The sequence below is a fragment of the Lycium barbarum genome, chromosome 1 (genome assembly GCF_019175385.1).
Source record: "Lycium barbarum isolate Lr01 chromosome 1, ASM1917538v2, whole genome shotgun sequence".
Taxonomy (NCBI): domain Eukaryota; kingdom Viridiplantae; phylum Streptophyta; class Magnoliopsida; order Solanales; family Solanaceae; genus Lycium; species Lycium barbarum.
In genome coordinates, this window is record NC_083337.1 from 150,966,730 (window position 1) to 150,980,074 (window position 13,345).

General features: G+C 37.0%; 1 protein-coding gene and 2 non-coding genes across 4 annotated transcripts; 1 reads left to right on the top strand and 2 right to left on the bottom strand.

Moving 5' to 3' along the window:
- Window positions 1-1,773: 1,773 nt before the first annotated feature.
- LOC132644125 (uncharacterized) lies at window positions 1,774-6,164 on the top strand. Of its 2 annotated transcripts, none has more exons than XM_060360684.1 (4): window positions 1,774-2,130; window positions 4,146-4,384; window positions 5,169-5,317; window positions 5,723-6,164. In XM_060360684.1, exons 1-4 carry the CDS (start codon window positions 1,964-1,966, stop codon window positions 5,957-5,959), a joined length of 792 nt encoding a protein of 263 aa, XP_060216667.1. In that variant the 5' UTR covers window positions 1,774-1,963; the 3' UTR covers window positions 5,960-6,164. The 2 variants fall into 2 exon arrangements, with proteins under 2 accessions (XP_060216667.1, XP_060216671.1); XM_060360688.1 differs by having other exon boundaries at window positions 2,021-2,160; window positions 4,187-4,384.
- Window positions 6,165-8,097: 1,933 nt separating this feature from the next.
- On the bottom strand, window positions 8,098-8,181 carry LOC132619461 (small nucleolar RNA snoR114). The gene has a single exon (XR_009574723.1). It is a non-coding gene; the product is annotated as a small nucleolar RNA snoR114 (small nucleolar RNA).
- An 8-nt stretch (window positions 8,182-8,189) lies between these two features.
- On the bottom strand, window positions 8,190-8,260 carry TRNAG-GCC (transfer RNA glycine (anticodon GCC)). Its single transcript has one exon. It is a non-coding gene; the product is annotated as a tRNA-Gly (tRNA).
- Window positions 8,261-13,345: the final 5,085 nt, after the last annotated feature.

Sequence of the window (13,345 nt, forward strand, 5' to 3'; positions counted from 1 at the left end):
CTCGATGTGTGGGCCCCACCTCAGCTTACAAATAATCCGACGTAAAAAAAATACGGGATATAACACTAATGGTCTGCAGTCACAAAATTTCAATCTATTGTCAAGTAAAATTCATTTCCAAACACAACTACCCAACAACGACAACAACATACTCACCGAAATCTCATAAAGTGGGGTCTAAGAAGGTAGAGTGCACGCACACCTTATTTCTACCCTGTGAGCTACAGTGGTTGCTTCTGGTTGACTCGGCACAAGGACAAGCAATTCAAACCAGTATATAAAGCCATGGATAAATATTATAAAAAGTACGATAAAGTTGTTTAAAACAAAAAAAAAGAGTTGTAACTACGCAAATTAATACGATAATCAAAGTATAAGAAACAACAGATAGTGGCAGAAATAAAAGGATAAAAAACTACCAGAGTAATACTACGACTACTAGTATGAAAGAATAAGTAGGACAACGCTCAACTATATACTAGCTTTGTACCCTAATTTGTATCCTTCAAAATCTGCTATCTAAGATCACGTCTTTGGTAAGCTGGACCTGCGTCATATCCTGTCTAATCATCTCTCCCAATACTTCTTCGGCCAACCTTTACTTTTCCTGAAACCGTCCATAGTCAACCTCTCACACCTCTGTACTAGGGCATTCATGCATCTCATATGTACATGCCCGAACCATATGATCAGCCTCACCTCCCGCATCTTATCCTCCAACGAGGCCACTCCCACTTTGTCCGGTTATCTTCAATTCTAATCATATCCCTTCTCATATGCCCACACATCATTCGTAGCATCCTCATTTCCGTAACTTTTATTTTCTGAACGTGAGAGTTATGAACTGGCCAATACTCTGCCTCATAAAATATAATTGACATAACCACCACTCTATAGAACTTACCTATAAATTTTGGTGGTACCTTCTTGTCACACAACACTCCGGATGCGAGCCTCCATTTTATCCACTTGCACAAATACAATGTGTGACATCATCGTCAATATCTTTATTTCCTTGAATAATAGACCCAAGATACTTGATTTTTTTTTTTTGAATGGTCTTAGAACCAAGGCTCACTTTCCTGCCAGCCTCAACCAATCTCATGACAAAACCGACGTAAGTAAATTAGAAATAGTAGAAACTACAAAAATTGTTACTACTAAACACAAGCGAAAAGACGATGGACGGAAATCAGCGGATAAAATCAAGAGACACTATTTTAAATTTTTTTATTGTTTTTTTACGAAAACCAACGGACTTTCATCAGTTATTTTTGAGGAAAAATGCGTGGAAACTATTTTTTTTTTAAAGAATCACTACGATGGAAGTATTTATTTTATATCGGGTTTTCAGTAAAAAATGAGTCTAGTGTATTTTACTTAGTCGATGGACTTTCTTGATTTTTATCGACAGAGTCCTTCGATTTTTGTGTTTCGAGATACTATTTTCTGACATTAACAAGTCTGTAGGTTTTTCCTATAACCGACTGACGTCTGTCGGTCTTGTCACGAGATATTTGGTCTTTTCTTTAGTAATGTGTATCTCTAAATGTGAGTTTTTACTAAATTTTTTTTTCATAGTTCTCCTCAAATCTAATAAACAGAGTTCGATGAATATTTTGTTGGAGACTAAAAGTGTTAATTTTTGGTGAACTTAAAGGACCAAAACTGTTAAGTGCATACTTAAGGGACTATTTTGAATCTACTGGATCATTTATGTCCTCTCATAAAAAAAAAAAAAAAAAAAGTACTAAAGTCTTTGATGAGCCGTTTGTATTGAATGTCAAACGTAAATTTGGTTGGCGCTAGGCTTCAATTCTTTACTGCGGTAACACTCATACATACAATTTCTCCTTCAAATTCTCTAGAAAATACACAAATATATTTTTTTCTGGTGAAATTAGGAAAAAGACCCAATTCAACTGTATCGGTTTATTTAGTAGAAAAAGATTAGATTTTTAGGATGAGTTCACGGGGGTTGCTGCCATTAATGAATCTTGTTAGACTTAAGGGAGTCCCAATTTTGCAGCAATTGCATTTGGAAGAGAGGCTATTGAGGACCACTTCTCAAAATTGGTGTATTGTAAATGATGGAACCAATGAACCCACCATTGTTATGGGCATTTCAGGGTGAGATATCAATTTCCCCCCTTTATTATGGTATGCTTTTACTTTTTTTTTTTTAACTTTTTTTTCATACTCCCCCTGTCCCAATTTACATACACGGAGTTTAAGAAACAAAACAAGACTTTTGAATCTTGTGGTCTAAAACAAGTCATACATATTTGTGGGGTTATAGATCATCTCGTTTAAATTTAATTTGTTGCCAATTAAGGAAATATGTCATTTTTTTGGGACTGACTAAAGGGAAAGTGTGTCATATAACAGAGGGAGTAATACTTTTGCTAGAAATGTTTCTTGATTGGCGGGTTTATTGTGCAAGCAAAGACCAATTTGTGTGGGGTGTCAATTGTCATAGCTTTTGGATTTTCTATTTAATGATAGACTATCCCATAGTTCTTAATAAAATCTGTGATAATTGGTGCTTTTTGCCATGAATGGCTTATATTTGTTGTAACAAACCCAAACTCCTCACTGTATTAATAACAACAGGAACACAATTGCAGCTCTAGTATAGTACTTGCAAGTTGCAACACAATTGCAGGTATTTGTTTTTCATAATACTTTTGCTAGATAATGCTTCTTGATTGTGTCGATTGGCGGGTTTATTGTACAAAGACTAATTCTATTGGCGGAGCCAGAATTTTTAGTTTATGGGTTCTAGATCACAATTTTCTTTTTTTGCTTACTGGGTTCTGAATAGATTATTAGTACATATTAAATAATTTTTTTTAACACATACAGGGTATGAACCAACCAAAGTAATTGGGTTCTGCCAAACCTGTAATTACTACTAGAGGCGGAGCTAGAATTTAGAGTTAATGGATTCTGCACTTGCCACTGAACTCATAGTCGTTATAGTTAATGGGTTCACAATTAAATATTTATACACATTTAATGAGTTTATATATATTAGTTCGTCCCGTAACGAATACTCTCCCTCCGCCCCTGACTACTACACTGTCCGCCCCTGGTTCCGTAGCTTTTGAATATTCTATACCAACACATAGTTCTTAATGAAATAGGTGATAATTGGTGCTTTTTGCCAAGGCTGGCTTAGATATACTATTTTTTTGTCATGCTTCATTGGAAGGAAAGTTAGAGAGTTTAAAATATTATCCGTTTTCGCTTCATAATTGTAGTTTTAGAAGTCTTTGAATAATAGGAAGCGAGTTTAGGTGGGGTGTGCATTTTGAAAAGTTTCTCTACAATGAATTATTAGGGTGATTTGGTTGGGATGCTATCTGAATTTCAAGGATGTTCACTGTTCCTTTGAGGAGGGAAGAAAAAGATGGAGAATCGACTTCATCTCCAGACATATGATGCAAACAAAAACCTAGTATTTAAGTGGAGAAGTGTGATGAGCCAGGCTTGTTATCCACTGAATTTCGAACCCTGTGCCACTAGCACTCGGGGGTTTCTTAGTTATCACAAAGAAAAAAAGAAGGATCTTCAGGTTGTGCCAAGGTAAGCAAGATGCAAAGGCCACTTGTTTCTATATCTCACACCGGATGATGGATGCACTAGGAGTATGGTGTCACTTTCATTTACATCTACTTAAATAGTCAATTTAAGGGAAAACGATACCTCTAACAACTGAATAACAAAACAATCAAGGAATGAGACTTTGCAGAATATCAGCATCTGCGTTGTTTCTGTAAAAAAAAAAAAAAAAAAAAAAAAGATAAATTTTCTATGAATCAAATATGTTCCACATCTCAAGAATAATTTATAAAGATTCTTGCTGGTTGATTTAACTTAGTGAACTAATGTCGTCAACTTATGATTCCATTTGTGTATCTTAAAGACACTGAAAAATTAGGCCAGTTTATCCACTTTCTGATATCGTGAAGACTGTATATTGGTTGGATCTAAGCCGTCAGTATTACCGAATACCTACACTGCTGATGTGCAAATTCTGATCTATCAGTTTATAATTGATGCCATAGCTGTAATGATAGAACTTTACTGTTGTATGTTCTGGATTGAGTTAGTTTATATAACAACATCAACTATTGGCACAGAAAACCAGCTGAACTTCTTGAAATCGGTTCTGTTTTGCAAGACAAGATTCCAGTAGTTAAGAGGTTTACTGGAGGAGGCACCGTAATTGTTGATCACAGGACAGTTTTCATCACCTTCATATGCAACACGGATGCTCTCCCTAGCGTACAACCGTATCCTAGGCCCATCATGTCGTGGAGCGGCCAACTGTATAGCAAAGTGTTTCAAGGAGTAGCGGATTTCTCTCTTCGTGAAAATGGTACTTTTTTTTGCTCCAGGATATTGTTCATCGTTGACTGCCCAGCGTTTTTGCAGGAAGTGCTGCAGGTTTTCTTCTTCAAGAACCAAGAAAGAAAGAAACAGAGAAATAACACTTTTTCTTACTTGTCCAAAGAAAAAAAATGGCTTGCTTTTAAACTTTGTTATGGAGGAAACACTTGCTTATACTTGCTGTATGGTATTTTTTGCACTATATATTTGTGAATTATTTGGTTTGACATTAGTGAAACTTATTTGACTAATACAAAAAAATTAGAAGTTTCATTTAGCTGACAATGTGTTTTTGCATGTACTGGGGCTAAAAACTAAGGTTGAGTTCAGACTGACGATGCTATAGTAAGCACTTATTCTATGATGATGATTGTCCTCAAATAAACCTTTTACACCGCATTAGTCAAGGGACTTTCCTTTTATATAGATTTAATATTTGTGGTATATAAGGTTCAAAAACTCTCTTGCTAACTTCCTGACGAGAAAATCCCATTCATTGGATAGCCACTTGGATGCTTCTTTTTCTGTATTCTTGTTTCTTCTTGTTAGCAATGTTCTATGATTCTTGTTACCCACTTGGTTCCCGTTGAATACTAACCCCCTCCCCCCGCCCTCCCTTCTCTATCCTTGTTGCTATCCATCTGACTGCTTGTATTTGTCTTTTTCTTTTTTTTGCTCCCACATTGATATAACTTGACGGATTCTTGTTTTATGTTGTGCTCACCAACTTTCTAAGACTACCAACTTCATATTGTACTTTTACATGATCACAGACTACGTTTTTGGCAACCACAAGTTTGGGGGAAATGCTCAATCTATCACAAAAGGGCGTTGGGTTCATCATACGTCCTTTCTGTGGGATTATGAGATGATGAACATGGCTTATCTCAAACTTCCAAATCGAGTTCCTGACTATCGACAGGTCTGCTAATACTTTTGCAAGTTCCTTGTCTACTTGTTCGATAATCTTGTGAGCATTTTTTCTTTGAAGAACTTGATGATGTAGCTGATTTTTTAACATTGTGTTTCTGGAAACACTTCAATTTAAGATGTTGGCAGAATAATCTCAGCCGTGTTTAGGATCGATGCCAAATTTCATTCTTGTTTTATGTTGCAACTTGCAACATATGGGAATAATATTTTCGTAGCCATAGATATTTTTCTCTTCCCTCCAACATATAGTACATTTAGGTACAGAGAATAGATAAAACATTTTTATTTTCATGAGATCTTCACTACATTTTGTTTGCACAAGTTACTTTTCCAATGCACATTAGAAATTTGCTTGTTAAGTTTCTGACAGAGAGTTTTCTTATTGGTTGTTCAGGAAAGAGACCATTTGGACTTCATCTGCCGCATGAAGGATTATATATCTCGTCAAGAATTCATCAATAGAACCATATCTGCTCTTGGCAGCCAATTTTGTGTAACTTCTCTGGAGCTTGAATCATTTGACTGTCCTGATGACACGAAATTTGTGCCCTCCTCTAGACTTCTGGGAAAACAAGAACTGGAGGATAGTTTGGAGTCTGAATCTGGGAATGTCATACTTCAGTCACTGTAACTGCCACACGACCTTTGCTTGAGGGTGCTACTGTATGTCAGTGTACCTTAATTGATTATTCATTCGATGAATAATTTTCATAAGAATATTTTTGTTAAGTGGGCTCCTAATCTGAATGTGGTTGCCTACCTCCAACTCATTCATATTGCTACTTGCTCAGATTGAAATACTGGGAAGAAGTGCTAATTTTTAACATTGTGCATTACAGCGGGCATTAATTGAATCGTTGTTTGTAAGCACGTCGATCGAGTGTTTACATTATTTATTCACTGGACAAACCACCATCTCTCTCCCCTTCATTTGGTTCTGTGGTTTTATTTCGGGCAGCAAAATTTGAGCTACCTAGACTTTTGATTCCAAGAGTTTGTTGTAGCTAGTAGAGGTCTTGGCGGGAAATGAAAATTTCCAAATTTACACAGTGCCTCTTGATTGGTAAGTTTTGCTTAAGCATAGTATTAGAGTATGTTACCAAGCACAATCACTAGGCATGGCCAATGTAACAATAGCATCATGCATAATATGAGCTTTCTCTTAGTTGACCACCTAGGAAGCAAACCATAATCTCTTGATGATCTAGTGAAATAAGGATGCAATTCTAGTTGCCCTGTACAATCGTACTTTTCCAACTTTGATGGGGCAGTGGTGATAATAATTGTGCTGGAAGAAGATTCACACGATTACAATGATTAGTAAATGTAATTGCCACCTTTGCACTGTATTTCTTTAAAATATCAATTCCTTATAATCAAAATCAAACAAAAATCATAGATTTAGTTGAAATTAATTTACAGGCCACACGGGTAGGATTAATGATTTGCCGGACTGTTGTATTACATCTCATCATTTCTGGACACAAGGAGTGCGGTATGAATTGCTGAAATTTCAAAACGATGGACAAGTATATGGTGTTCGATACCTAGTCTTAAGTTAACTTCAAGTTTCTTGTTACTACCCCAACAATTCTTGAATTTAACTTCAAGTTTCTTGCTACTACCCCAACAATTCTTGAATTCGAAACCACTGGCTTACATGAAAATCTTAGACGTACAAATGGTTTGGTACTTGAAAAGTTCGAAGCTATGCCTATGCAAAAGAAGCCAAAAATCTGAAAATTTATGCGTATACCCATGATGAGAAATCTGTCTATACAACTAAATTCCTCTTGAGCCACCCCCTCATTGGGCGTGTGACCAGATTGCACTTTAAAAAGGGTAATCCGCACAAATGTCCCTATTTCGAGGTGGTCTTTTAAGTTTTGTCCCTCAAATTTGTGGTCTTTAATTTTTGCCCTGCATCACTTTTGGCAGGGCATAACTTGAATTTTACTCGGCATAGTTTTAAGTTTAGCGCATATGTATCATAATATTCTACAAGTTATGCCGGACAAGACAGAACTTTCAAATTTCAAAACTCAACATAATCTGAAGAACGGCATAAGTTTAGTTTTCGCTCGGCATAGTTTACGTTTAGCTCCGGCATATGTATCATAACATCCACACAAGTTATGTCAGACAAGGCAAAACTTTCAACACTCAACATAATCAGAAAAATACTACACAACTTATGCTGCATAACTAACTTCCTACAAAACTTGTGCCGAGCGAGGCAAAAGTTCAATTTCCGAAGATAAAAATATTATAGAACTTATGCCGAGCGAAGTAAATCAGGATATTTTTATTAAATAAGCAACAAGAGCAAAAATTAAAGACCATATACGAGGGACAAAAATTAACGACCAATGTGTTTGAAGGACGATCCGTGCAAAAGCTTGCTTTAAATAGAGGATTTCAGTTGTTTAAATAATGTCCTCATCGACTTGAGGTATCGTCCAAAAAGGATCTATTTTAACTAGCAAACCAACCAAAGTGGTCGTTCCAATGACTTTTAAGAAAAGATCGGGCGAACAATTGCTTAAAATCTCTGTCATTGCCTTTTCTTCTTTCTTTGTGTGTATCAATCTGTTTATAAATTTGGTCTCTACGTGACTATATTATGCAGGCCCTAATTGCACTATTTGAACATGGAACTGTCAGTTTGTACACAAGTTTGGTGGAGTTGCTAATAAAGAAAAAAAGAAGAAATGAGAAATATTTGATAATGGTCTCCTGGGGCCCGGGTAAATATAACTGCAAAAAGAGAGGCTCAGATGCACATGTTATCGTCTGATATCAGACTCGGTAGAGACCCTAATCTCACCTACTGCGCAATAATCATCACAGCACTCAAATCATGCACCAGCCGGGAATCGAACCCGGGTCTGTACCGTGGCAGGGTACTATTCTACCACTAGACCACTGGTGCTTCTTGTTTACATCGCTCAGCATTTCTTATTAATACAAATGTCACATCAATAAAATGAAAACTCATGTTATCATTTCAGCTGTTCTTAGTTACCCTATCACTACAACAACAACAACAACAACAGCCCAGTGAAATCCCACATCTTGGGGTCTGGGGAGGGTATAATGTACGCAGACCTTACTCCTACCAAGGTAGGATGGTTGTTTCCGAGAGACCCTCGGCTCAATAGAAGCATAAAAAGGGGGTCAGATAAGGTTAAAAGATTTAAAACGATATTGCAATGAAATAATGCAAGCGACACATTAAAACAGGATAATCAAGGAATTCAAAGCGATATGGAAATGCAAATCACGAAAGCGGCACAGATAAAATAGAGTAATCAAAGTACAGAAAGTAGCAAATAATAACATAAATCAAAGCACAAGAAATTATAATGCACTAATGCGCCTACTAATAAGGAAAGATAACGAGACTTATATACTAGCCTTCTACCCTAATGTGGGTCCTCCACACCTTCCTATCTAAGGTCATGTCCTCGGTAAGCTGTAACTGCGTCATGTCCTGTCTAATCACCTCTCCCCAATATTTCTTTGGCCTACCCCTACCTCTTCTGAAACCATCCATGGCTAACCTCTCACACCTCCGCACTGGGGCATCTATGTCTCTCCTCTTCACATGCCCAAACCATCTCAGTCGCATTTCCCGCATCTTGTCTTCCACCGAGGCCACTCCCACCTTATCCCGAATAGCCTCGTTTCTAATCCTGTCGCTCCTAGTGTGCCCACACATCCATCTCAACATTTTCATCTCGGCAACTTTCATCTTTTGAACGTGAGAGATCTTAACTAGCCAACACTCCGCCCCATACAACATAGCCGGTCTAACCACCACTCTGTAGAACTTGCCCTTCAGTTGTGGTGGCACCTTCTTGTCACATAGCACTCCTGAAGCTAGCCTCCATTTCATCCACCCTACCCCAATACGATGTGTGACATCATCGTCAATCTCCCCGCTGCCTTGCATGATAGACCCAAGGTACTTGAAACTACTTTTCTTTTGGATGGCCTGAGCACCAAGCCTAACTTCCACGCCAACCTCCTGGGGTGTCTCACTGAACTTACACTCTAAGTACTCTGTCTTGGTCCTACTCAGCTTAAATCCTTTAGACTCCAAGGTATGTCTCCAATCCTCCAGCTTAGCGTTAACTCCGCTACGAGTCTCATCGATCAGGACTATGTCGTCCGCGAAAAGCATACACCATGGCACCTCACCTTGAATTTGTCGCGTCAATCTATCCATCACCAAGGCAAATAAAAACGGACTAAGAGTTGATCCTTGATGCAACCCCATCACAACTGGAAAGTGCTCTGAGTCCCCTCCTACTGTCCTTACTCTAGTTTTGGCTTCCTCATACATGTCCTTGATCACCCTAATGTATGCTACAGGTACACCTTTAGCCTCCAAACATCTCCATAGGATTTCTCTTGGAACTTTATCGTAAGCCTTTTCTAGGTCGATGAATACCATATGCAAGTCCCTCTTCCTCTCCCTATACTGCTCCACCAGTCTCCTCACAAGATGAATGGCTTCTGTAGTTGAGCGTCCCGGCATAAATCCGAACTGGTTCTCTGAAATAGACACGCCTCTCCTCACTCTCATCTCCACCACTCTTTCCCACATTTTCATAGTATGGCTTAGTAGCTTGATACCTCTATAGTTTTCGCAACTCTGGACATCCCCCTTGTTTTTGTATAGAGGGATCATTACGCTCGACCTCCATTCTTCGGGCATCGTTGCCGTCTTAAAGATGACATTAAACAACCTAGTCAGCCACTCCAAACCTGCCGAGCTCGCGCTCTTCCAAAATTCCCCAGGGATCTCGTCAGGTCCGGTCGTTAGTTACCCTATCACTGAATGTTATTTTTTGTTTGCAGTTCCGAATAACATAAAGGATACAATCACTTGTGCATATTGCTGTTGGAAACGATTAAAGAGGTTTTTTAACCTCCAATGTGTTTTTTCTAACTGTTCCAAATCATAATACGAGAGCTTATGTAGTTATGTTAGGTTTAACAAATGGTCTTTCGTTCTTTTATGAATTTTCCATGGTTGAGAATTTGAATTTCTTGGATTGGACTTTCAACTCGTATTTGTTTCTCTGTATTATAAAAGGAACAAGAACTTTTTTTTTTTTTTTTTTTTTGGCTCTCTTACTTAGAGAAATTAGGAAAAACACTCCTATCGTTGTTTTAGTGACATAAAACTTTCCTTTCTTGATAAAAGACATGTGACTTTGGTAGAACCATAAAATAGGATTGAAATCTTCCTTTGAGAATGATTACTTTTCTTTTGGTTGAGAATTAGTGTTTCTTGAGAACTTAATAGATTTTTTTCCTCCTAATCTTTCAAATTATGCGATAAAACACCATACGGCATCAACAACGTAGATTCATGTTGAGAGTAAATTGCTAAAATAATTCTCATTCAAGCATAACATTTAAAGACAAAATAATTTTTTAAAGATTGGAAAGAAACAAGAATAACTCTCTAATCCTTGGTTGCGTCTCACCAACACATATATTACCTACAATATTAAAAGGTCTCCAAAGCTTAAATTGAATTTTAATAATTATTTATGTATAATATTTTCAAATTAACCTAATCAAACTTCAATTTATATTGCGAAATTTGTAAAAAGTTAAGATAAAAAACTTACTTAGTAGATATTAAACTTCAAACAATGATACGAAATTGATAAAGAGTAAATGCAAATGTATATTCCTTTTTTGAAATAATAATAGTTTAATATCATCCATCCTATGGTACGTGGCCATGTCTCCACTTCAACATATTCCTGTATCATTATAAGTCGTTTGATAGGATGTGTAAGAATAATACTATTGAATAGGATGGATTAGTAATGGTGAGAATAGCACCGATTATTGAATAGGTGTATAAGTAATGAATATTCACACCAGCAATTCTTACGACTCTATACAGAAAAGTGGGGAAGGTTAAACTGAAAAAAGTTCTGGCAAGCTGGAAGCAAAATGCAAAATCCTTCAAAGAACCTGGTTTAATGCTCCTGTGACTCACAGAATTTTCTGCTAGTTTTGTTTTTCTTGTTTCCATTCTTATCGGGGAATGTGCTTTTAGTAGTTGTTTACATTACAAATAGCGAATCATAAAATTCAAATTCTTGGGCACACAGTTCTCTTATCAAACTCCACGGCAATGCTTCAGGCTCCAAAGAGTCATCAACTTCTTTGTGGTGCTTAATACAGCAAAAAAGCAATGAGATACAAACGGGCTAACAAGAATAAGTTCACCTGAAACAGTAAAAGTCCAGATATCAGCAGTAATTAGGCAGATTCTCTAACAATATTTCTGGTATTGACTGCCAACTTCGATTAAAGAAAACGTCCATCAAAGAACTCACCCCCCCCCCCCCCCCCCCCACACACACACACACACATTTCATTCAATCAACCTCAATCCTATATTAGCTGGGGCAACTAAATGTACCCAATGTATCAGTTCTACTCTATTCAAATCTATGTCTATTGGTACATCCTAATGATAGTCATCAAATTATCTTTACACAGACTGTCAACCTACCACAATCCTCCTTCTGGCCATCACTACACAACCCTCCGTACTCTCATAACTCAAGTTGGATAACTTCCAAATAGTTCAAAGGGAAAATCTTTCGGCAATTTCATTTAGTTCAACCTTTTGAGCGGAGATTCTACACAAGCACTTCACCATATAGGAAAGGGAGGATGAGCCATAAGTTCTTAGTATACACAGCTATAATTATGGGACCTAAACATACTTTTCGAACCTGAGCAAAAGAAACAGGGTAGACTTTTTTGTAGCGCCAATTGCACATAGACTCTGACTACCAGGCCAATCATCCATCAACAGTAAAACCTATGGCATTTGACACAATTGAAGCAGTAGTTTTCTGCTATATAACCATAATCAGAAATCTGATCAATACAGCTGCTTTCTGCGGTTACCATAAGCAAATATATAGGACCACAAGGAAAAAAACATATCTAAAAGAGAGGAAACTAGTTTTTGATTTTAGTAAGCATCTCCACTGCTCGATGGAAAACCTAAGATGCCTCAATCATAAGATTCGAATTTACTAATGTGCTAATGATCTGATAAGAAGAAGTTTCTAACAGATGGTCAAGGCTGTTTGAAACTCTCTTATCTCATCCAGAAGGCCAAATAGGGTATACATAAGATATCTCATCATTAAAAATCCTTTATATAGGTTCTCAAGCAACCTTCTAAACCGTCTGCTTTTATCACATTAGCATCTTCACTGTGGTTGCTGCATTAGGCTACCACCCTGTAAGTCATCTCAATTTCTAATATCAAGAATCACATTGGAACAATTGGAGGATAGTGCAAATTTTTCTTTTACATTACTAAAGATTAAAGTATTTTATTGATCAACAAAAGCACCAAGGAAGTGCATCAATGTACACAAAAAAGAACAGAGAAGATATAAAGTTACAAAGCCTATAGCATCTGAACGAGATGAGGAAGTCAAATAAGGTGTGTACATCTTCCAGAATTCCAAATTAAATCTTGAGCATGTAACCAAGTACCTTCATAATCTTTCTATGAAGCATGTAAAATATACATGTTTGCACAAACCTTATAAAAACTATTGATCTCCAAGTAATAAATTAAACACGAAAAACATGAGATACCCTTCACTCATGATGAATACTCACACCAGCAATACTTAAGGCTCTTTATAGCCAAAAACAAGGGGAAGGTTAAATTGAAAAAAAAAAAAAAAAAAAGTACTTACAAGCTGGAACCAAAATGCAAAATCTTTCAAACAACTTGATTTAGTGCTCCTGTGGTTCACAATTTTCGCTAGTTTCTTTTTCATAGTTTCCTTTTATCTTTTCTATTGCCTTTCTTATTGAGGAATGTGCTTGTAGCGGTTCTTTACATTAAAAATAGTGGATCATAATATTAAAATTATTGGCCACATAGTTCTCTTATCAAACTCCATGATGACGCTTCAGCTCCGAAGAGTCATCAACTTCTTTGTGG